This window comes from Ornithorhynchus anatinus, chromosome X2 (assembly GCF_004115215.2).
Source record: "Ornithorhynchus anatinus isolate Pmale09 chromosome X2, mOrnAna1.pri.v4, whole genome shotgun sequence".
Lineage (NCBI taxonomy): Eukaryota > Metazoa > Chordata > Mammalia > Monotremata > Ornithorhynchidae > Ornithorhynchus > Ornithorhynchus anatinus.
The window spans coordinates 2055760-2079180 of record NC_041750.1 but is presented as its reverse complement, the minus strand read 5'-3'; the positions used below and the strand labels follow the sequence as shown (position 1 = coordinate 2079180).

The 23421-nt window shown below is 57.4% G+C and overlaps 3 protein-coding genes across 3 annotated transcripts; 1 reads left to right on the top strand and 2 right to left on the bottom strand.

Annotated features, from left to right (window-relative positions):
* Nucleotides 1–177: 177 nt before the first annotated feature.
* Nucleotides 178–6327, top strand: WDR55 (WD repeat domain 55). The gene is made up of 9 exons (XM_039910567.1): nt 178–238; nt 335–460; nt 2389–2557; nt 3411–3511; nt 3618–3705; nt 4240–4419; nt 5309–5408; nt 5490–5659; nt 5746–6327. The coding sequence occupies exons 1-9, from the start codon at nt 178–180 to the stop codon at nt 6077–6079; spliced, it is 1329 nt and encodes a 442-aa protein (XP_039766501.1). The 3' UTR covers nt 6080–6327.
* DND1 (DND microRNA-mediated repression inhibitor 1) lies at nt 6290–10339 on the bottom strand. Its single transcript, XM_029052390.2, has 5 exons — nt 10230–10339; nt 10005–10122; nt 7891–8352; nt 6764–7153; nt 6290–6659 (listed from the first exon to the last, which is right to left on the bottom strand). Exons 1-5 carry the CDS (start codon nt 10251–10253, stop codon nt 6574–6576), a joined length of 1080 nt encoding a protein of 359 aa, XP_028908223.1. The 5' UTR covers nt 10254–10339; the 3' UTR covers nt 6290–6573.
* Nucleotides 10340–11163: 824 nt separating this feature from the next.
* Nucleotides 11164–23414, bottom strand: HARS1 (histidyl-tRNA synthetase 1). The gene is made up of 13 exons (XM_029053269.2): nt 23295–23414; nt 22378–22467; nt 18514–18633; nt 17541–17636; nt 15410–15535; nt 14630–14737; nt 14066–14164; nt 13856–13949; nt 13511–13638; nt 13081–13323; nt 12766–12882; nt 12503–12649; nt 11164–11671 (listed from the first exon to the last, which is right to left on the bottom strand). Exons 1-13 carry the CDS (start codon nt 23382–23384, stop codon nt 11600–11602), a joined length of 1530 nt encoding a protein of 509 aa, XP_028909102.1. The 5' UTR covers nt 23385–23414; the 3' UTR covers nt 11164–11599.
* Between the last annotated feature and the right edge of the window lie 7 nt (nt 23415–23421).

Here is a 23421-nt window from a genome sequence, read left to right as displayed (position 1 = left end):
CGAGGGGCCCCATTTGAGCTGGGGCAGTGGAGGGGGGTGGGTATGGAATGAGGCTCGGCAGCACGTAGGTGGGGGTCCCCGCCCCTGGGTCACCCCGTGACAGAGATGGAGGGGCTCAGAGGGAGCAGGCGTTAAGGTGGGTTGGGAGGGCCAAGCTGCGGGGCCTCCCCCTTGCTGATGGCAACGGGGGGCAGACAGTTCTGCGCCCTTCAGCCTCAGTCACCGGCCCTTGCGCCTGGTCTGGGCTCTCCTGGGGTTCTCCACGTTTTCCGTGCCCGACCTGGGAGCCGAACGAGCTCAGCCGGGCTCCCTGCCTCACGGCATCCCCTTCCAGCCTGGACGGAGCAGGGCGTGATCCTCTTCCCCGTTCGGGTCAAGTTGCCCCCTGCGAGAGAGCTGGGAGGCGAGGGGGTGCAGGGGGTCCCCGGCCAACTTGCAGGCTGTCAGTGGGATGGGAGCTGTGAGGACGCCCCCGTGGGGCCTTGCCCCAATCTGTTGTCTGTGCTTTGACGTTGTCCGTCCCGCCGCCCGCCCTTTGCCCACAGCCTCTCTCGAAACCGCAGCGTCGCCTAGGAGCGAGAAGGATCGGGTTCTGATTCCGGCTCTGCCGCTTGTCTGCCGTGTGACCTTACGCAAGTCACTACGCTTCTCTGAGCCTCAGTTCCCCCGTCTGTAAAACGGAGGTTAAGACTGTGCGTCGACAACTCGATTACCTTGTATCTCCCCCAGCACTTAGAACAAGTGCTTTGCACATAGTAAGTGCTTAATAAATACCGTCATCATTATTATTAACAAATGCCATCATCACCATTATTATTTTTACCATCGAGAGGCCGCTTCTGGTCTCTGCCAGAGAGGCCGACCGGAAGGGGAGGCGGGAGAGTGGGACAATGAGTTCGAATCCCGGCTCTGCCACTTGTCAGCTGTGTGACTGTGGGCAAGTCACTTAACTTCTCTGTGCCTCAGTTCCCTCATCTGTAAAATGGGGATTAAGACTGTGAGCCCCACGTGGGACAACCTGATTCCCCTGTGTCTACCCCAGCGCTTAGAACAGTGCTCTGCACATAGTAAACGCTTAACAAATACCAACATTATTATTATTATTATTATTTGTGTCTATCCCAGCTCTTGGAACAGTGCTCAGCACATAGTAAGCGCTTAACAAATACCATCATCATTATTATTATTAACAAATATCATCGTCGTTCTTTTTCGACCTTTGAGAGACCGCTTCCGGTGCCTGCCAGAGAGGCCGACCGGAAGGGGAGCGGGAGAGTGGGACAACCCCATCCCCTTGTGTCTATCCCAACTCTTAGTGCTCGGCACGTCAACTGCTTAACAAATACCATTATTATTATTACTGTTGTTACTATTATTAACCATTGAGAAGCCGCTTCCGGTCCCTGTCAGAGAGGCCGACCGGAAGGGGAGCGGGAGAGTGAGACAACCCCATCCTCTTGTGTCTATCCCAACTCCTAGAACAGTGCTCGGCACATGGGAGGTGCTTAACAAATACCATTTATCATTATCATCATCATTATTATTATTATTACTACCATAGAGGCTCCTGTTCCGGTCCCTACCAGAGAGGCCGACCGGAAGGGGAGCGGGAGAGTGAGACAACCCCATCCTCTTGTGTCTATCTCAACTCCTGGAACAGTGCTCAGCACATGGGACGTGCTTAACAAGTACCATTTATCATTATTATTATTATTATTATTATCACTATTATTATTATTACCATAGAGGCTCCTGTCCCGGTCCCTACCGGAGAGGCCGACCGGAAGGGGAGCGGTCGAGTGGGACAACCCCATCCCCTTGTCTACCCCATCTCTTTATTATATTATAATGTGTATTATTCACCATCTTTATTATAATTATCATTTTAATAATAAATTCTAAATGAGTGCCTAACAAACCCCATCACCCTCATTATCGTTATCCTCGCCACCATCGAGGCGCGGCTTCCGGTGCCTGCCAGAGAGGCCGAGCGGGCGAGGGGAAGGGCGCTTCCGGTGTGGCCGCTCCTTCCGGCCGGCGGCGTCTCTGTGGTGTCGGGGAGGACCGGCCCTCGTGGAGGGGCAGGAGGGAGGGCAGGAGGGAGGGAGGACAGGCAGGAGGACAGGCAGGAGGGCAGGAGGGAGGGAAGGCAGGAGGGAGGGCGGGCAGGTAGGAGGAGGGCAGGAGGGAGGGCAGGCAGGCAGGAGGGAGGGCAGGCAGGAGGGCAGGAGGGAGGGAGGGAGGAGGGTAGGAGGGAGGAGGGCAGGAGGGAGGGCAGGCAGGAGGGAGGGCAGGCAGGAGGGAGGGCAGGCAGGAGGGAGGGCAGGCAGGAGGGAAGGCGGACCATGGCGGCGGCGGCGGCGGCGGGCGGCGGGGAGGAGAGGCCCGGGGAGGGCCCGGGAGCCTCCCTCTCCTCCCTCCCGCTGCCTCCCTCTTCCCAGCCCCCGGGCCGAGACACCCCGGAGGACGTGGTGCTGGAGGCTCCGGCCAGCGGCCTGGCCTTCCACCCGGCCCGGGACCTGCTGGCCGCGGGGGACGTGGACGGAGACGTCTTCGTGTGCGTTTACGGGCGGCTGCGGGATCGGACGGCGGCGGGATTAGAACCCACACCCCCCCCCCCCCCCATTCTCTCTCCACCGAACTCAGGGCTTTAAGCAGCCTGGGGGGAAAGGATGAGCAGGGGTAGTTAATAATAATAATGGCATGTGCTAAGCGCTTACTATGTGCCGAGCACTGTTCTAAGCGCTGGGGGGATGCAAGGTCATCAGGTGGTCCCACGGGGGGCTCACCGCTTTAATCCCCGTTTTCCCGATGAGGGAACAGAGGCACAGAGAATAATAATGTTGGCATTTGGGAAGCGCTTACTATGTGCAGAGCACTGGTCTAAGCGCCGGGGGGAGATCCAGGGGCATCAGGTGGTCCCACGTGAGGCTCACAGTTAATCCCCATTTAAAGATGAGGGAACTGAGGCCCAGAGAAGTGAAGTGACTCGCCCACAGTCACGCAGCTGACAAGCGGCGGCGCCGGGATTTGAACCCATGACCTCTGGTCCCCCCGCCCCTGCTCTTTCCACTGAGCCACGTTGCTTCTCTAGGAAGGTGGCATGTTGGAGATGTGATTTTCGTAGGGCTTTTGAGTCAGGGGTCGTGGGTTCTAATGCCGACTCCGCCACTGGTCTGCCGTGTGGCCTCGGGCAAGTCACTTCACTTCTCTGGGCCTCAGTTAACTCATCTGTAAAAACAGGGATTAAAAAATGTGAGCCCCAGGTGGGACAACCTGATTACCCACATCAACCCCAGCACTTAGAACAGTGCTCAGCACATAGGGCTTAACAAATACCGTAATAATTATTATTATCAAGGAGGAAGGAGTTCCACCCCAACTTAAAAAATTCTGCTTTCTCCCCACAGCTATTCGTACTCCTGCCTGGAGGGTGGCAATAAGGAGCTGTGGTCCTCGGGCCACCACCTCAAGTCATGTCGGGCCCTGGCTTTCTCCGAGGACGGGCAGAGTGAGTCCGACCGGGGCCGGGGTGCGGGAAGAGGAGGCCGGACCGAGCGGGGAGGGCATGGGGGCGGGCACAGACTGGGCATCTCATCTCTCTCCTCTCCGCCCAGAGCTCTTCACCGTCTCCAAGGACAAAGCCATCCACACCCTGGATGTGGAAGAGGGTCGGCTGATCAGGCGCATATCAATGGCCCACAGGTGTGTGGGAGGTGTTGGGGAGGGATAATTGTGGTTTTTGGGGCAGCGCTTACTATGCCTCAGAGTGTGAAGTGCTGGGGCAGAGAGGGTCAAGTCAGACAGTCCCGGCCCCTCCCGGGACTCGGTGTCTGGAGAGAAGGGGTATCGAGCCCCCGTTTTACAGATGGGAAAGCCGAAGCACAGAGAAGATAAGGTCACACAGCAGACAAGCGGCAGAGCGGGGATTAGAACCCAAGTTTCCTGACGCTTGACTTTTTTCCCGTGGTATTTGGGAAGCGCTTCCTACGTGGCAGGGCCCGTTCTAAGCGCTGGGGTAGATGCAAGGTAATCGGGTTGGACAGGCTAATCTGGGACCCATAAGGAGCTCCCCATTTTACGGATGAGGTAATTGGAAGTCCAGAGAAGTGACTTGCCCAGGGTCATGCAGCGGACCGGCACTCTCTCCTGCTGGAAGGGTAGGGGCCCCAGGTGTTGGGGAAGGGGTGGGTTTCCTGGCCACCCTGAATAAGGAGCAGGGTTCACCCCCTCCCCCAGCGCCCCCATCAACAGCCTGCTGCTGGTGGACGAGCACTGCCTGGCCACGGGGGACGACGCCGGCCGCCTGCGCCTTTGGGACCAGCGGCGGGACGGGCCCTGCATGGACCTGCACGAGCACGAGGAGTACATCGCCGACATGGCCCTCGACCCCGCCAAGAAGCTACTCCTCACCGCCGGGTAAGGGGGAAAAGAAAGGCAGCGTCCCGGGAGCCCCTCTCCCACCCGAACCTACGAATTCTGTTGTGGGAGTGTGGTGTGCTCTCCCAAGTCCTTAGTACAGTGCTCTGCACAACATTAGCACTCTGTAAATATGTAAATACCGTTGCGTGAGCTCCTACAACCTATTCTGTAAGCTCGGAGGGCAACCGTCTTAGTGCCTGTTTTCTCTGTCGTCGAGTCTCAATCACCGCACGCTTGAGAGCGCACTCAATGACGCTGTTCTTTCACCCAGTATCGGAGTGCCTGAGAGTATTCACTATTCGCCTACTGGAAGATTAGTCAACCAGTCGTATTTATTGAGCGCTTACTTTGTGCAGAGCGCTGTACTGAGTGCTTGGAAGAGTACGGCGTAACAGGCGGTAGACATTTGCTGGCCCTAGTGAGCTTAGTTTACAGCCATTAACATAGTATGTATTTAAGTACATACAGTGGGGCTGAGGTAGGGTGAGTAAAGGGCACAGAGGAAATGAGGGTCTAGTCAGGGAAGGCCTCGTGGAGGAGATGACGTTTTGAAGGCGGGGAGAGTGAGAGTTTTAGCATAGGGGAAGAGGGAGAGCGTTCCAGGCCCGGAGCAGGAGGTATGGCTAGCGACAATGTAAATGCTCACGCATGAGCTCTTCTGCTGCTCTTGCTTTGTATTTTTCATGAAGGGGCAAGCCCCGTACTAAGGGCTGGAGTAGATATTCTGTTAGTCTTAATTCCCATTTTACAGATGAGGTAAGAGAAGCCCAGAGAAGTGAAGTGCCTTGCTCAAGGCCACCCGGCAGCCAAGTGGCGGGGCTGGGATTAGAACTGCTGGGCCCCACTGCTCTGTTGATGGGCTGTGCCCTCGCTCTCTCCACCACAGCGGGGACGGCTGCCTCGGTGTCTTCAACATCAAGAGGCGGCGCTTCGACCTGCTCTCCGAGCCCCAGGCCAGCGACCTCACCTCCGTCGTCCTCATGAAGGTCTCTGCCCGCCCCGGGGTCGATGCCCCCCGGCCGGCCGGCCCCTGCCCACAGCCCTGACCCCTCCCCGTTCCCTTGCAGCGGGGTAAGAAGGTGGCCTGCGGCTCCAGCGACGGGACCATCTATCTCTTCAACTGGGACGGCTTCGGGGCCACCAGCGACCGCTTCGCCCTGAAGGCCGAGTCCATCGACTGCATGGTGCCCATCACAGACAACCTGCTGTGCACGGGGGCCACCGACGGCCTCATCAGGTGGGCCCGGAGGGGGCACGGGGGGCTGCGGGGAGGGGATGGACAGACCCCCGCCTGACCCGTCTCTCTCTCTCTCTCCCCCGCAGGGCGGTGAACATCCTCCCAAACCGAGTGGTGGGCAGCGTGGGGCAGCACGCCGGCGAGCCCATCGAGCGGCTGGCCCTGGCCCGGTGCGGCCGCCTCCTGGCCAGCAGCGGCCACGACCAGCGCCTCAAGTTCTGGGACGTGGCGTCGCTGCGCTCGCTGGTGGTGGACGACTACCGGCGGCGGAAGAAGAAGGGCGGCCCGCTCAAGACCCTCAGCGCCAAGGCCTGGGGTGGCGACGACTTCTTCGCCGGCCTGCGGGAGGAACCCGAGGCCCCGGAGGACGGAGCGGCGGACGACGACGACGGCGGCGACGACGACGACGACAGCGACTGAGAACGGTTGGGACTTGGCGGCGAGCGGGACTGAGAGCTTCGGAAGAGGGGGTTTGAGGCCGGGGGACCCCCCCCCCCCCCAATAACTCAGGGAGGCCTTACTGACTCAGGGCTGGGACTTTTGGGAGGGAGAGAGGGCGTTTATAGACTCTCAGGGGGCCAAAAGGCCCGTGGTCACTCCCTCCCCCTCCTCTCATCAATCACGATTCTGGACAGGAACAAAATACTTTAATAAATAACGAGCAAGAGCCAACCAGCCCACACAGCCGTAGGGCCCGGCCCATACCTAACAGAAGGGGGGGGGGGGGGGGGGGGCGGAGAGAACGTCCGCCCCGAAGTAAACTGACGAACCACAAGGAAAAACAGTTGCAGAGGGAGCGGGAGGCGGCTGGCTCCAGCTCGGTGGGGATTCCATCACCCCATCGCTCTCGGCCTTCTCCTCCACCCTGCGGCGAGGGGGGGGGGGGGATGCCCCCGCTCCCAACTTTCACCCTCTCACCTCGCTGCCGCAGGGGCCCAAACCAGGTCCCCGAGGGTACCCGGAGGTGAGGCTTCGGGTGCCACCCATGCTTTCGGGCCCCCTGCGAAGAAAACACAGAGGGGGGGGGTGGGCTCTTCTTTCTCTCCCCCCCCCCCCCAGCTTGCCCCCATCTCCCCCCCTACTCCCCAGAGCCTAGGGACTCACCTAGAATATCCAGCAGGCGCAGCGCCACCGCCTCCTTGGCGGCCTCGTGCTCGTTCTGCCCGCCACGGTCCACGGCCACCCACATCAGCCCGCTGAAGGGCACGGCGTGGCCGGGGATGACCACCTGGTACCAGAAGTAGTACCAGCCCGTGAAGCTCGAGCCCAGGCACTTGGTGAGGAACACCGGGGCGCCCAGCTGCTGGCGCTGGCACAGCCCCTGCAGAGCTGCCAGGGCACAGGCCGGGCCCCCGCCGCCCCAGGGCCCGGCCCTCTCGGCCAGGCTGGGGGGAAGACCGCCCGGCTCCCCGGCGCCCTGTAGGCGCAGCCGCTGTTTCAGCTCCGGCTTCAGCCAATCCACCGTCACCTGCTCTCCACACAGCCACAAGTGCCCTGGGGGGTCGGGGGAGAGAGGAAAAGAGGGCGTCAGGCAATCAATCGCATTTCTTGAGCCCTTACTGTAGGAAGCGCTCGGGAGAGTGCAACCGACACATTCCCGGCCCACAACGAGCTTACAACCTGGAGGGGGACAAACTAGTAACAATAATAGTGGTGGTATTTGTTAAACGCTTCTTCTGTGCAAAGGACTGTTCTAAGCGCTAGGGTCCCCATTTTCCAGATGAGGTCACTGAGGCAGAGAGAAGTTAAGTCACTTGCCCAAAGTCACACAGCTGACAAGTGGCAGAGTTAGGATTCAAACCCCTGACCTCTGACTCCCAAGCCCATGCTCTTTCCACTGAGCCATGCTGTTGAACAGCAGTTGGCCCAGAGAGAGGGCTTGACACCGTCATCACCATCATCGTTATTCTTTTTACAGCGCTTGGCCCATAGTGAGGCCTTAACACCATGAGCAAGGGCTGGGGACCCAGGGATCACGAGTTCGAATCCCCGCTCCGCCGCCGTGCGACTCGGCGGCCAGTCCCCTCCTCCGGCAAATGGGGGACGAAGACCGCGAGCCCCCCGGGGGGGGGGAACGACCCGACGCCCTCGTATGCTCCCGGGCCCTTGTCAGGGCGCCCAGCACCGAGTAAGGATGCCCAGCGTCCTGACCCTTCGTTACTAGTCTTGGGCAGGCGGTGGGGGCTCACCCCACAGGATGAGGGAGGGAAGGCGTGAGGGCGGGGGCTGACCTTCGACGAGGAGCTTCTTGGCCATGGCGGCGTCCCGGTGGGAGGAGAACCGGAGGAGGGCGATGTTGGCGGGGGGCCGCAGGGGGCTGGGCAGCAGGGCGGCCTCGCGCAGGGCATCGCCCAGCGGGCGGAGGGCGCGGAGCAGGGCCGGCCGGGCCAGGGCGGCGGGCAGCCCGTCGAGGCTGAGCTCGCACTTCTCGGTGCTGCGGCAGACGAGCAGCGGGCAGGCGGGCCGCAGCGGGTGGTTGTGCAGGGCGGCGATGGCCGCCTGCGCCCCGCGCCGGGAGCTGTAGCGGGCGTAGGCGAAGCCCCGGTTGAGCCCGCTGAAGGTCATCATCAGGCGGAACTCGTAGAGCCGGCCCACCCGCTGGAACAGCGGGATCAGCTGGTGCTCGTACACGTCCTGCGGCAGGCGGCCGATGAACACCTCCGACCCCGACGGCGGCGGGCTGCCCACCCAGCCTGAGGCCAGGCCCGGGCCGGGGCCCAGACGAGGAGGAGTGTGGAGGGAGGAGACAGAACAGGAGGAGGAGAGGAAAGAGTTGGAGAAGAGAAGAGGAAGACGAGAAGAGAGGGAGAAGAGACAGTAGAAGAGAGGAGATGAGAAAAGAGAGAAGACAGAAGAGAAGAGGAAAAGGAGGAGAAGGGAGGAAAGGAGGGGAGAAGAGGAAGAGAGGAGAAAGGACGAGAGAAGAAGAGGAGAGAGGAGAAAGGAGGGGAGAGGAGGAGAAGAGAAGGAAAAGAGAGGTGGAGAGAAGAAAGGAGAGGTGGAGAGAAGGAGAGGTGGAGAGAAGAAAGGAGAGGTGGAGAGAAGAAAGGAGGAGAGAAGAAAGAAACGGGAGGAGGAGAGAAGAAAGAAACGGGAGGAGGAGAGAAGAAAGAAACGGGAGGAGGAGAGAAGAAAGAAACGGGAGGAGGAGAGAAGAAAGAAACGGGAGGAGGAGAGAAGAAAGAAACGGGAGGAGGAGAGAAGAAAGAAACGGGAGGAGGAGAGAAGAAAGAAACGGGAGGAGGAGAGAAGAAAGAAACGGGAGGAGGAGAGAAGAAACGGGAGGAGGAGAGAAGAAAGGAGAGGGAGAAAAGAGGAAGAGAAAGAAGAAGAGTAGGAGGAGAAAGAAGAGAGAAGGAGAGAAAGAAAAGAGGAGAGGAGGAGGAAGGGGAAGAAAGGAAGGAGAGAGGAAAAAAGGGGAGGGGCAGAAACGAGAAAAGGAGATGAAGAGGTGGTGGGGAGGGGCGGGGAAAGAAAGGAGAGCAGAAGGAAAGGAGAGAGGATTAGAGGGGAGAGGAGAAGGAGAGGAGAAAGAAAGGAGAGGAGGAGAGAAGATTACAGGAGAAAGGAGGAGAAGGAGAGGAGAAGGAAAAGAGAGGAGGAAGGGGAAGAAAGGAAGGAGAGAGGAAAAAAGGGGAGGGGCAGAAAAGAGAAAAAGAGACGAAGAGGTGGTGGGGAGGGGCGGGGAAAGAGGAGAGGGAGAGAAAGGAGAGGAGGAGAAAGAAGAGGAGGAGAGGATTAGAGGACAGAGGAGAAAAAGAGAGGGGAAGGAGAGGAGAAGGAAAAGGGAAGAAAGGAGGAAGAAGAGAGGAGAAAAGGGGAGGGGCAGAAAAGAGAAAAAGACGAAGGGGGGAGGGGCGGCGAAAAAGGCGAGGAGGAGAAGAGGAGAGTAGAGGGAGAGGAGAAGGAAAAGAGAAGAACGGAGGAGGAAGGGGAAGAAAGGAAGGAGGGGGGGGGCAGAGAAGAGAAACAGACGAAGAGGTGGGGGGGGGGAAGGGGGGGAAGGAGGGGCGGGGAAAAGAGGAGGAGAGTCCAGGCGAGGAGAAGTGGCGAGGAGGAAAGAAAAGGGCGAGAAGAAGAGACGCGAAGAAGCGAGGAGAGGAAAGGAAGGGAAGCGTCGAGAAGGGGAAGAAGAGAAGAGAGGGGAGGAGGAGAGAGGAGCGAGTCAGTGGAGGCAGCCAGTCTTGAGCGCTGCGCGTCTGTGCGGGGAAGCGCCCTGAGCGCTGGGTTGAGGCCTCCCTCCCCCCTGCCCGCGGGGGGCTTACGCATGGACGTTACGAGAAGGAAGGGGGAGATGGGGACTTGGGCCAGGGGAGCGGGGCCCCGGGGGGGCGGCGGGCGTTACCTGGAGGCGGCCCGCCATACTTCCTCTGGCCGTTCACCTGCACCAGCCGGATGCCCGTCTCCCGCAGCCAGGCCTCCAGCGCCGCCTTGTTCACGGGGTTCACCTGCTGGCACCACAGCTGCGGGGACGGAAAAGAGGGCGTGCGGGGTGCTGGGTGCGAACCCCTCCCGGGCCGGGCCGGTCCTGCCCTGGCTCCCGCCCTCGCGCCCCCGCGCCCCCGCCTACCTTGGCCTCCTGCTCCGACTCCATGACTGCGCCGCACGCGCCCCCGCCGACGCCCTTTTATAGCCGGGCGCGCGCGGGGCCTCTCGAAGCTTCTCGGGGTCCCCTCGCTCCCATTGGTCCTTGGGGGGCCCCGGACACGCCCCCCGGAAGTGGGAGGGAGGGCCCGCGTGCCCCGAGGGGGCCGCGCCTGCGCGTGGGGAGGGGGAGAGCGCGAGGGCGTGTGCGCGCGAGGGGATGAGCGCGAGGGCGTGTGCGCGCGGGGAGGGGAGGGGGGAGCGCGAGGGCGTGTACGCGCCTGCGCGGTGCGAGGTGTGAAGCCCCGAGGGGATGATAATGGCGGCCGCCCGGGTGGGAAGCCCCGAGGGGATGGTGATGGCGGACCGGCTTCCTTCGGTCTTTTAGGATAATGGCAATCGTTAAGCCCTCGCTAAGCCCCGTTTTATGATGGCAATGGTCAAGCGCTCACTAAGCACCGTTTTAGATAGATACAGGGTAATGAGGGCCTGGGGCTCAGTCTTCACCCCCCCCCCCCCATTTAACAGATGAGGCAACTGAGGCACAGAGAAGTGACTTGCCCCGAATCACACACAATCCTTGGCTGGGCCCGGCCTACCCTCACCCGGAACCGATCCGGTCTCCCCTCAAATCGAGTCAAGGCCGTGGCACAGGCCTCCCCCCTAAATCCCTCCGCCGGGGAGCTCTCCGGGATTAGAGGCAGAACCATGGACTGAGTAGGGGATTAAGGGAACTGAGGAAGGAGGAAAAAAGTTGTACACCTGAAGGGAAGGGCAGGAAGGAAGGGAGCTCTTCCCTCTCCTCCATCTAGCACCCTCCCTAAGCCTCTGGGTGTCGGCCTCCTTCCAGGTTGGGTCGCACCCGGGGCCAGGATGGGTCGGGGAGGGGGAACGGCACCGCAGTAACACTGAGGCAAGGGTCACAGGGTTTTTTTTTTATTGGACCTATTAGAAACTGGTTTCAGCGAGTCAGGCAAGGGTGCAGGGTCGCATCGCCCTTCCCCACCCACGAAAACACATACGTAACGGGGATAAGGACTGGCACGAGGGGGTTGATGGCAAGCGCTGATGGTGGCCCCGGCCTCCTCCCCAGCAGCAGCACCAGAGTTCCTCCTCGCCCGGGAGTGGAGGGGGCACGGGGTGGGGGACGGTCGGGGCACTGTCTTTGGGAAAGTGACCCCGGTTTCTGGTTCCCCTCGGGGCCGAGGCTCACCACCTAATAAATACAGGGCTCAGATCTGACCACTGTCGGGGAACGGGACGGGCCAGGTGGCAGAGGCGTTTTGGGGGGGGACGGGGAGGATGGATCGTTTGCCGTCGGGGTCTGCGGGGGGCCACCAGGTTCCCCGACCCGATTCAGCAGACACAGGGGGGTTGTCCCGTTCGCCTCTTGATTTCCTCGATGAGCTTCTCCCTCTGAACGTTCACCTGGCAAGCGGAAGGGGGGGAGGAAAGAGCCTGAGAACGCCAACCTCTGCCTCCGAGCCCCTTCCCGCCTCGCCAGCCCGCACTGTGCCCCCATGACTATCTCCTAGGATGTGTTCCGTGCCCTTAGTTTTCAAGGTTCTCGCTAAACGCTAAGCGCCAGGCACTGTACCGAGCACTGGGGTAGATACGAGATGATCAGATTGGACACGATCCACGTCCCATGGGGGGTTCGCAGTCTTAATGCCCATTTTACAGTTGAGGGAACCGAAGAAGTGAAGTGACTTGCCCGAGGTGAGACAGGAGACGAGTGGTGGTTGGGATCAGAACCCAGGTCCTCCCTCGCTCCTCTTCCCAGTCACATTCACCTCACACTCACACGGGAGGCCCCCCTCACTCCACCGAGGTGGAAAAGAGATGGTTGGGGATTTGAGCAGAGTCCTCTCTCCCTTTTGTGAATTCACAGGGAGGAAGGGGCAGGGACTAAGGCGAAGGAGGCATCGTGGCCTAGTGGAGAGAGCCCAGAGACGGGAAGCAGGAGCCCTGGGTCCTAATCCCAGCTGTCACCACGGGCCTGCTGTGTTACCTTAGGCACGTCGCTTAGCCTCTCTGAGCCTCAGTTCCCTCCTTCCAACCGTGAGCCCCGTGGGGCACTGGGACCGTATCGGGTCCGACGTCTTGTACCTGGCCCAATGCCGAGCATGAACACTGACTCCACCACCACCACCGCTGTCCCTGGAGGCACCCGAGTGGGAGTTCCTGGAATTCTGCACCCCCGGTGCTCCCTTTCCTCTGGCAGCAGTGGGGGAGGGTGGGATGAAGGGTGGGCCTCACCTCCTCCCGGCTGGCCACCGTGCGCAGTTTGACCACGCCGTCCTTCAGCTCCTGCTCTCCGACGATGGCCACCAGCGGGATGCCCGTCTCTTCGCAGTACTGCAGCTGGTTCAGCAGCTTGGGGTTGGTCTTGTACAGCAGCTCTGCCTGGAGGGGACGGGGACAGAGCGGAGACGGAGGGAGATGCAGGAGGGCCCGGGGACCTGCCTCCCCCACTCCCCCCGGGGCCAGGAGAACCCTGGAGTGCCTCAGCCTCCAGATACCTTGATCCCAGCATCCCACAGCTCGGAAATCAGCTTCAGCCGCTCCTTCAAGAGTTTCTTCTGGGCCGCGGCCACTAGCACCTGCGTCTCTGTGGTCCGGATCTTCTCGTCGGAGGCCTGAGGAAAGGAGCCAGATTAGAAGAATCCAAGCAGCCCACTGAAGCCCACCAACCAACTCTAGCATTCATTCGTTCGTATTTGTTGAGCACTTACTGGTCTACTCATTCTTCTGTAGTCTCCCAAGCGAAATCTGGGGTTGTGTATTCAGTATGCGCTCAGTAAACAGCCCCGACACCTCCGCTCCCGCCCTCCTACCTCCATCCTCTGCTCCACGATGGTGAAGATGCGCTCGACCCCGATGCTGAGCCCCACGCAGGGCACCTTGCGGCCCTTGGGGTCGAACATGCCCACGAGCCCGTCGTAGCGCCCGCCGGCGGCCACGCTGCCCACGCCGAGCGGCTCCTCCCCCTGCGCGGCCGGGGGCTGCACCAGCACGGCCTCGTAGATGACCCCCGTGTAGTAGTCCAGGCCCCGCGCCAGGCTCAGGTCGAAGGAGACCTGCGGGGATCGGAAGACCGTCAGTTCCGGAAGACCAGAGATCTCCCAGCACGCGGGCATGACGTGGCTCCGGGCGGTGGCAGCCGAGCCCGGTGGTGGCTGGAGAGCCCGGCCCCGGGCAGGTCACCGTGTCCACAAATGACCAGCCCCTCCCTAGGTCGCCTAGCCCGGCCCGGCCCCCACTCACCCTGTCGGCCACCCCCAGCAGGGCCAGGTAGTCGAACAGCAGGTTGAGGTCCTCCAGCCCGGCCCGGGCCTGCTTGTTCTGCGCCAGCTGGGGATCCTGCAGGAGCCGCTCCACCAAGGACACCCCGCCTGCGCCCGGGGAGCGAGGGGACGCGTCAGCCCGACAGGTGTGGGGAAGAGGGGGGCACGGGCTGCAGACTTCCCTTCGACCCCGAGATTCACTCCTCGCCAATGAGGGTGAAAACGGGCCGTTTCACCGAGGGTGGGAAAATGGGGACTCGAGGGAGGGTGCGGCCAGCCAGGGGTGTGGGCATCCCATGTCCCGCCACCTCCGCGAGCCCCTCACCGTGCAGCCGGACGTATTCTCCGATGCGGTCAGCCACCTCGGGGGCCAGGCCCTTCTCTCCCACCATCTCACCCTTCACGTCCTCCCAAGACATCTGCAGAGACGCTGGCGTCAGGTTGGTCCCCGGGGCCTCTCCCCGAGGGCTCGGGAGCTGGGGGGGGGTGGGAGGGGGCAATGCCCTGGGGCGCGGGGGGGGGGGGGTGTCCTCACCTTGTCCAGCTTGTCCACCGAGGAGCAGATGGTGCGGAACTTGCCACCAGGGACGCCGCAGACGGCAAACATCCCATCCAGGATGCGCCGGTCGTTCACCTGGAGTGGTCGGCAGAGGGTCAGCGGGACTGGCCCGCCCCTTGCCCGCCCCCGGGCCTGCTCGGGCCTCGGCCCCATCCGCACGTCTCCCTGGGACACTACTCAACACAAGGCGCCGTACTAAGCGCTCGGGAAGGACAACAGATGCACAAAGCATGTTCCCTTCCCACAGGGAGCTTTCACCCTGAGAGTTCAGGGACAGGAGAAGCCAACCCGCAGGAGCGGGTGGCCACGAGTGGGGAATCCCGACAGGCAGAGGGCCCGGGACAAGTGGCAGCCTGCAAAGGCTGCCGGGAGCAGGCTGGGGCCTCCCTGAGCACTTTATACGCTCCCCAGCGCTTAGTACGGCGCTTGGCCCCGAGGAAACACTCGATTGACACTACCGATCTATCGATCTAAGGGAGGAGGGAGACAATCCCAGTTCAGGCCCAGTGGGCCCCACCGGGCAGACGGGAGGGCGGTCACCTTGATGAGGAAGTCCCCCAGCTGCAGCCCGCTCAGGATCTCGCACACGATCTTCAGACACTCGGCGTCAGGGATCATGGGGTCAAACTGGCCGGCGATGTCGAAGTCCTGTTGCTCAGAGACAGGTGGGGAAAAGATTCAGATAAATCGATTCGGATCAACCTTTCTCACCTACTGGAAGCCCCTGCTGGTGCTCTAAGCCCTCGGCTGCATTCTGGTGGCCTCTGGCCAAGACCTCAGATGACCGCCCCCTCCTCCTGTCCCGTTTTGCCAGCGCGGTCACGATCAAGCCTCTCCTCGACTCCATCCGTCCTTCCGGATTGGGAAATCCAAGAGACATCATCCTTCTCGGTGAGGACCTACGCCTCTCTAATCTGTCCTTTTTATAATAACGATAACAATGATCCTGGTGCTCGTGCTAGGGACCAAGCTTTGGGGCGGACATGAGAATCCGACTGGACACAGTCCCTATCCCACGTGGGGCTCACAGTCTCTATTCCCATTTTACAGCTGGGGAAACTAAGGCCCAGAGAAGTGAAGTGGCTCACTCACGGTCACAAAGCAGACCAGTGGTGGAGCCGGAATTAAAACCCAGGTCTTCTGACTCCTAAGCCTGTGCTCTTTCCATTAAGCCACGCTGCCTCCCAAAGGCTCCCCCGGCTTTGAGCGTCGGCCACAGGGGGATGGGGTTTTCCCATCACCCGATCTGACGTCTCGTCTTTGCTGATGCCCGCTGTGGGCCGCCCCCCACCCCGCCCTCTCCTCCACCCCAACACTCACACACTGGTAGAACTCCCGGTAGCGGCCCCGGGTCATGGCTGGGTTGTCCCGCCGGTACACCTTCGCGATGTGGTACCGCTTAATGTTGGTTAGTTTGTTCATCGCCAAGTAACGGGCGAAGGGAACCTGGGGGCAAAGGGTTAAGGAAAGAGCCCCTGGCCGGTGTCACCAGCCCAGTGGCCACCAGGCCCACCTTATCACCAGCAGCAGCCGGTCCCGCCCAGAGGCATAAGCGCCCTGGCAAACCTCTGGGAAGGGAGGCCCCAGAGCCCACCCAGCAATGCGACTGAGAGGGGAGACAGGCCGCCAACGACGATGGCCTCCCTTCCTATTCCCCCACCCCACCCGTTCCATCTTCTTCCACCCTCTCCACGTCCCCTCAGCCTCACCAAGGCTTCGCAATAAGCCCTGCTTCCTCTGGGCTTTCTTGACGAGAGCTTGGGGGAAAGTGGTGCACATGTTTCCAGGGAGCCTGGAAAAGGGGAACTGCCTGGTTTCTCAAAGGGAGAGCCACTCTGATAATAATGATAGTAATAATTATGGTTCTTGTTAAGCGCTTACTATAGGTTCTAAGCACTGGGGTAGATACCAGTTCATCAGTTGGATACCGTCTCTGTCCCACATGGGACTCATACCCCTAACCCCATTTTACAGATGAGGTAACTGAGGCCCAGCGAAGTTAAGTGACTTGCCCGAGGTTACAGAGCAGGCGCCTGGCGGAGCCAGGATTAAAACCCGGGTCCTTAAGGAGGTGGGACCCCCAAAAAGGTGCATTACTTTGCATCTTGCACAGCACCTTCTTCTTTTCGCAAACACTTTCCTAACATTCCTCTTACCAAATGCCACTGGCTGATGATTACCCCCATTTTAAAACTGAGGAAACTAGAGCCTAGTTCACTGGGACTTGCCTTAGGCCACACACCAGGTCAGGGGCAGAGCTGGTGTCAGAACCCTCAACTCCTAGTCTCCTTCGGACTGGAAACGGTAAACTACCAGCGAAGAGACTGTAAACTCCTTGTAGGCAGGGATCATTTCTGCCAACTCTACTGCACTGAATTCTTCCAAGCGCTTATGCACAGAGTAAGTGCTCCAGAGGACTGATCCTGACTCTGAGACCTCCCTTTTTCCATTAAACCCTGTTGCCTCCAGCTACTTTCACACCTAGGAAATAGGAACAGAGATTGTGTACTGAGAGAGAATACTACCCCTCCTCCAGCCCCTGAGGGAGACAGGAAAGAACTCTTTGATCCTAGCTCTAGACTGCTAGTTCCTGTGGGCAGGTGTGGGCTCTCTTAGGTTGTATTCTCCCAAGCGCTTAGTAATAATAATAATAATAATGTTGGTATTTGTTAAGCGCTTACTATGTGCCGAGCACTGTTCTAAGCGCTGGGGTAGACATAGGGGAATCAGGTTGTCCCACGTGGGGCTCACAGTCTTAATCCCCATTTTACAGATGAGGGAACTGAGGCACCGAGAAGTTAAGTGACTTGCCCAAAGTCACACAGCTGGCAAGTGGCAGAGCCGGGGTTCGAACCCATGACCTCTGACTCCAAAGCCCGTGCTCTTTCCAGTGAGCCACGCTGCTTCTCATAGTACAGTACAGCCATATGTACATACAGTACATAGTACAGCCCTCTCTAGTACAGGGCTCTGCACTCAAGAAGCGCCACTGATTGCTTGTGATTCAGATGTGAGGCTCCCTCAGGATACGCAGTTGGGGTGGGAAAGGGTGTCTCTTCTCAGTTCAGGTTTGGAGAAGTTCAGTCCCTTAGTCCTTCCTCCCTCCCCAGTCCCATCCCCTCAGGGGCTGTCATCAGCCACCCCCACCAATAACAACAATTAATGTTAAGCACCTACTATGTGCCAGGCACTGTTCTAAGAGCTGGGATAGATACAAAATACTCTTTGTCCCACAAAGGGCTTATAGTCTTAATTCCCTTAATCCAAGGTCACACAGCAGACAAGATGAGAAGATGTGTCTAGTCCAATTATCTTGTATCTACCCCAGTGTTTGGTACTATGCCTGGCACACAGTAAGAGCTTAACAAATACTATTATTATTCTTATCAACTCTCGGTCCTGCAGGAGGTGAAGAGGAGCCCTGGGCATCTAAAGCTGGCTGGAAGGATACAGTCAGGTCGTAGCGTAGGGCCAGGAGCTCTCCACCCTGATCCTTCAGGTCGTAGATGAGCTTGGAGTCCTCCCCGTATTTTCCCGTCAGAGTTTCCTGCGGGGGAGGAAAGGACAGAGGAAGAGTTGGTGATGAATCTGGGGGGTGGGGGAAGTGAGTCTTGCAGGCCAAAACCCCAGGCTCCTTGACCAGTAAAGCAGAAAAGGCTCCTTCATTTACATGCTGCCAGACAATTCCCCCCCCCCACCCCTGCCCACCACTAGTACTTAGCATTTACTGTGTGCGGAGCAGTGTAAGCAAGCAGGAATAACAGTAATCATGGTACTTGTTAAGCGCTTACTACAGGCCAAGTACTATATTAAGCGCTGGGGTAGAGATAAAATAACCTCTTATTATCACGGTCCAAGTGTGAGAGAAAACAGGCATTTTGAATCCCTATTCTGAAGCCCAGGGAGATTAAATGTCTTGCCCAAGGTCACACAGCAGACACGTGGCAGAGCTGGGATTAGAAACTAGGCCCCCTGATTCACTGGCCTGGGCTCTATCCACTAGGCCCCGGCTCCTCCTCGATACAAACCGAAAGAGTTGGTGCCCCTGACTAAACCCTCATCTCCTCTACTGCCTCTCCCTTCTGCACCTGTGCACCTTTAAGCATTTGATATTCACACCACCCTCAACCCTACAGCACTTAAGCACATAGCCATAATTTAATATCTACCTCCCCCTTTGGTCTGTAAGCCACCGGTGGACAGGGAACACGTCCACCAACTTTGCGGTGTTTACTCTCCCAAGCTGCACACGGTAAGCACTCAACAAATACTACTGAGAGTGGTCCACACTCCATAAATACCAACGATTGATTATTACGATGACCACGCCCAGGGTCACAGCCCACATCCTCTGACGCTGACTGACTGAGGATTTATGAACCCGATTCCTGGTCGGCCCGGCCTCCTCTCTGAGCAGCCCTTACCTTCAGCTCAAACACAGGTGTGTCGATCACTTCGGCGCCGTGACGCTTGAAGCAGCTGATGATCTCCTCAAAGACCTTCTCCCGGACAGCCATCTGCCGGGGGCTGTAGTCTCTTGTGCCCTAAAGCCAGAGGCAGGGAGGAAACGGAACAGGAGAGTTAGAGGAAGGTAAGGATTATTTCCACTGGGTCGCGTCATCTACTAATAATAATTCAGGTATTGAAGTCTCCCATCCAGCCATCTAATAATGGTGGTTTTTATTAAGTGCTTTCTATGGGCCAAGCACTGAGGAAGATTCGAGGATGATCGAATCGAACATGGTCCTCAATCCACATGGTACTCACAGTCTAAGAGGGAGGGAGAACAGGTATTGGATTCCCATTTGAAATGGAGGTAGGTGGATCCCAGGCCCCTGCTCTTTCCACGGGGCCACACGATCAGGGTGGGGAAGTGCTACATGAGAAGAGTTCAGCACAAGACCAATTTAGACAAAGCTCAGCCGAGTACCGGAGGGGAAGGGGAGGAGTTGCTGAGCACTAAAGACCCTTCCAAGGGAGGCAGAGATCAAAGGAGAGGTGAGGCTGAGGGGTCACCAGGACCCAGCTATTTCCCAGGGACTTTAATCCACTGCCTGGGGCCTGATCCAGTAAACAATGAGAACAATGCTCATTTTCTTCCTGCAGTTCTTCCAAGAGGGGCCAAACTGACCTCCCCACCCCTCCCAGAGTTGGTTAGTAAAACTTGCTTTTAAATCCACAGGAAACACCCAAATCCTGAAGATTTCTAGAGACCAGGGCCGGCAGGGCTGACCCCCTCCCACCTCACCACCCCGCAACTCACCTAGAAAACAGGTGCAAATACGTTCAATTATCATTATTCTTAATTTTATGCAATTTTTTTAAAAAGTATTTTGAACAATGAGGCCTGCTATCAAGGCTTTTGAATAGATAATGATAGAATTTCACATTTACTTTTGCACTTTTTAAGCTATTTCTTAAGCAAACTGATCACGATGTAGCATGGCCTAGTGGAAGAGTGTGGTCTGGGGAGTTGGGAGAACTGGGTTCTAATCCTGGCTCTTCCACACACTTGCTGTGGGACCTTGGGCAAGTCATTTCCCTACTGTTGGGGACGGTCCCTCTGACCACAAGCGATGGGTGGAAAGTGTGTCCACTCCTTGCATTTATTCATTCAATGGTATTCACTGAGCGCTTACTGTGTGCAGAGCACTGTACTAAGCACTTGGGAGAGTACAAAATAACAAACACACTCCCTGCCCTCAACGAGCTTACGAAGACAGACATTAATATAAATAAATTACATAAATAAATTGGCCTCAGTCCCACAAGGCGTGCTTCAGCAAGAGTCTATGATAACTGGGTGAGTTGGGAGGGGGCGTGTTTTTAGAGACCCCAAACTCTGAATTCTCAGACTGTATTATCATTATTGTTATTATATTGTATGCTCCCAGGTGCTTAGTACATTGCTCTTAACATAGTAAGCGCTCAATATATACCATTGATTGATTGTGGACTGTCGACATCTAACACAAATGACACCTGGCCTGATCATCTGGGATCATGCCACCAAAAAGATCATGGACTTTTTTTACATTATCAAGAGACTCTACGATTCTAAGGGTTATGGTCACTCTGAGAGTCACGGAAACGTATCTGCTGATTCTTCTATGTTTCAATCAATCAAATCAATAGAATTTAATAGTGTTTACCCTGTGTGCCGTTGACGCAAAGCTCACTGTGGGGCAGGGAATGTGTCTGTTAATAATTACATTGTACTCTCCCAAGCGCTTAGTACAGTGTTCTGCAGGCAGTAAGTGCTCACTAAATACGACAATGAATGAAACTGTGGTTCATACCGTCCTAAATTATTGTGAATCCACTGAGAATCAGGCTGATGCATGACACAAAGAAAAGCGACTGTAAAAATGCCTCAGAGGACAGGCACTTGGCTATATTTTGGTGATTACTGTGGTATTTCTTACGTGCTCAAAAGCTCCCCGTCCACCACATACTCAGACAAACGGCCCCTCCTAGGTCTAGGCAAGCACAGCCCCTCACCCCCTACACCTCCCCTATCCCTAGGCACTCCCTAGATTCCCCTTTCATCCACAGACCTCAAGACTTCCAAGCATTCATTCAATTGAATTCACTGAGTGCCTAGCAAATTGAATTCATTAAGTGCTGGGGAGGAATACAATAAAGGATTAGAGGGTTTGAGGGGGGCGGGGACTGGGGTGGGGGTAGCTGGCTTTCTCTGAGGGGACGCTGGGAGGTTGGTGCCAGTGGAGGAAAGGTTGAATAAAGATAAGGCACCACAATAAACACAAACAGAGCAAGACACACACACCTACATACACATAAAAGAGCTGTTACCATTCCCGCTTTCTAGTCACTGGAGTCAGAGGACCTGGGTTCTAATCTCAGCTCTGCCACTTTGCGCTGAGATCCTGGCTAAGTCACTTCACCTCAGATTCCTCATCTGGAAAACAGGATTCAATACCGGTTCTCCCTTGTAGACTGTGACCAAGGTGATTAACTTGGATCTACCCCAGTGCTTGGAACAGTGCTTGACACCTAGTAGGTGCTTAATACTCTTAGTATTATTATTATGCTATTGAACTTTGTTATCCCAGGCACCTCATCTCATCCCGCTTAAAACTGTGGAACAGGGACTACTTCTAGCATATCATGTTTAACAAATATGCTTACCATTATTTCTACTTTTATTTTTAACCAGGGACCCAAACCTTCAGGATGCTGCTTCCTCTTTCAGTGCATCTATTCGAATCCTCTTACCCTGCCAGGGGCTTCATCCTCTGTCCAAGGCTCGATGAATGTCAGCTCTCTACATAGTCCTGGTCTCATCCCACCAGAAATCTATGCCTCTTCCGATGGAGAAGGAAGGGGCAAGGGAAAAGTCCTAGGGCTCCGACCCACTGCTTTCCCTCCTGTTTACTCCAAGAGATCCCATAGAGGAGAGGGGCAGGAAGGCTCGGAAACGGGGAAGGAGGCAAGCAGGGAAAACTTGCCTGAGAAGACTGAGAAACCAGAAGCTGTTGGGTCACCCTCCTGCCTCTGGCCTGGTACAATCTCCTGCTTCATATCTGGGAGACAATTACTTTCTCCAACTTTCCTAAGCCCTCTTTTCCTTTTCTCCCATTCCTTTCTGCCGTCACCCACCAGATTTGCTCCCCTTATTCACCCCACCCCACCCACCCCCTAACATTAAAAACTGTGCAGAGCACTGCACTATGTTTTACTATAACTAAAATTTACTTATTTATATTTATGTCTGCCTCCCCCTCTAGACTGTGAACTCATTATGGGCAGTGAATGTGTCTGTTATATTGCTGTACTATATTCATTCAGTGGTACTTATAAAGCATTTAATGTGTGCAGAGCTCTAAGCACTTGGAATGTACAATTTGGCAACAATCCCTGCCCAACAACGGGCTCACAGTCTAAACGGGGGAGACGGCCAGCCAAACAAAACACTCTCCCAAGCACTTAATAAAGTGCTCTACACACAGTACGTGCTCAATAAATATGATTGATTGCTTGACTAGGAGCAGTTGCTATGCATGCTCCTCCTCTGCTGAACCCAAGCCCTGAAAGCATCACTGTCCCACCCCTGATAAATGACTTAATAAAAATGGTTCAGAAGAATGAGTTTCTTAAAAGAAAACGCCTAAAAACAGCAAGAGGCTTCCTGCTGTTCTCAGTCCAAAGGCCCTGTTCTTCCTGGGGGATTCTCGGGCCTCGGGACGTCTGGAGGACTCTGAGATGGTTGCCTTAATGTGCCCTTCCGACTCAGCTGACAGGGGAAAAGGTGATGCCAGATTTACCTTGGGGGTTTTGAGAACAAACTTCTGCTTCCCTTCATCGGGCCCTAGCTTGGCCTTCAGCTCCAGGAGCTTCGCCACTTGTTCCTCGATCTGAGAAGAGAGAGAGGGGCAACACTGGGGAAACCGGGACTTCCTCACAGAACCCATGTTGGGAGAGGGTGGGGAGGAGAATGGGATGCGAGTAAGGACTGGAAGGCAGGAGGAGGGATGTGAAAAAGGGGCTGAGGGAGGACAACAGGGGGACGAGAGGGGAGAATGGCAGTGATATAAAGGGCTGGGGAAGGAGGAAGGAAGGAGGGAAGAGAGACTGGGGAAAGGGGCAGACAAAGGGGAGGGGAAGGATGGGGATGTGAAAAAAGAATGGGGGGGGGAGGAGGAGATGGGGGAGGATGGGAGTTTGACCTGAGTGGGGGGGGGGGGAAGGGCAGGGAGAGGGGTGGGTGAAGGGGAGGAGAATGGGGATGGGAAAGGAATGAGGAGAGGAGAATAGGGGTGTTACAAAGGGGAGGGAGGGGGAAAGGTGGAAGGAGGGAAAGAATGGGGGTGTGAAAAAGGGGCGGGAAGAAGAAGGGGTACGGAGGGTCTAGGGGAGGAGAAAGGGGTGTGTGAAAGAATAATGGGGGTGTAAAAACTGAGAAGAGGGTGTGAAAAAGGTCTGGGGGAGAGGGGACTGGGGGTGTAAAAGGGGCTGGAGGAGAGGGGACTGGGGGTGAGGAAAGGGTCTGGGGGAGAGGGGACTGGGGGTGTTGAAAGGGTCTGGGGGAGAGGGGACTGGGGGTGTGAAAAGAGTCTGGGGGAGAGGAAACTGGGGGTGTGAAAAGGGACTGGGGGTGTGAAAGGGTCTGGGGGGAGAGGGGACTGGGGGTGTGAAGGGGGCCTGGGGGTGGCAGTGGGGTGTAGGTGTCCGGGGCGGGCACCTGTTGTGCGGCGGCTTTCTGCGCCTTGAGGGTCCGCACCCGCTCCCCCTGCAGCCGCACCGCCTCCTCCAACGCCGCTCGCTCCGCCATCTCCGCCGCCCCGCCTTTCCCGCCCCGTCCCGTCCCG

Bases quoted from the DNA above. Each gene is read 5' to 3' on its own strand.
- WDR55 (XM_039910567.1), top strand. From the start codon at position 178: ATGGCAACGGGGGGCAGACAGTTCTGCGCCCTTCAGCCTCAGTCACCG. The intron at 239-334 runs GTCTGGGCTCTC...ATCCCCTTCCAG, and splicing joins GTCACCGGCCCTTGCGCCTG to CCTGGACGGAGCAGGGCGTG. The intron at 5,660-5,745 runs GTGGGCCCGGAG...TCTCCCCCGCAG, and splicing joins GCCACCGACGGCCTCATCAG to GGCGGTGAACATCCTCCCAA.
- DND1 (XM_029052390.2), bottom strand. From the start codon at position 10,253: ATGGAGTCGGAGCAGGAGGCCAAG. The intron at 8,353-10,004 runs GTAACGCCCGCC...GCCTGGCCTCAG, and splicing joins GTATGGCGGGCCGCCTCCAG to GCTGGGTGGGCAGCCCGCCG. The intron at 7,154-7,890 runs GTCAGCCCCCGC...CCGACCCCCCAG, and splicing joins CAAGAAGCTCCTCGTCGAAG to GGCACTTGTGGCTGTGTGGA.
- HARS1 (XM_029053269.2), bottom strand. From the start codon at position 23,384: ATGGCGGAGCGAGCGGCGTTGGAGGAGGCGGTGCGGCTGCAGGGGGAG. The intron at 12,883-13,080 runs GTAGGAGGGCGG...TCCTTTCCTCAG, and splicing joins TCGTGGAGCAGAGGATGGAG to GCCTCCGACGAGAAGATCCG. The intron at 12,650-12,765 runs GTATCTGGAGGC...CGTCCCCTCCAG, and splicing joins TGTGGGATGCTGGGATCAAG to GCAGAGCTGCTGTACAAGAC.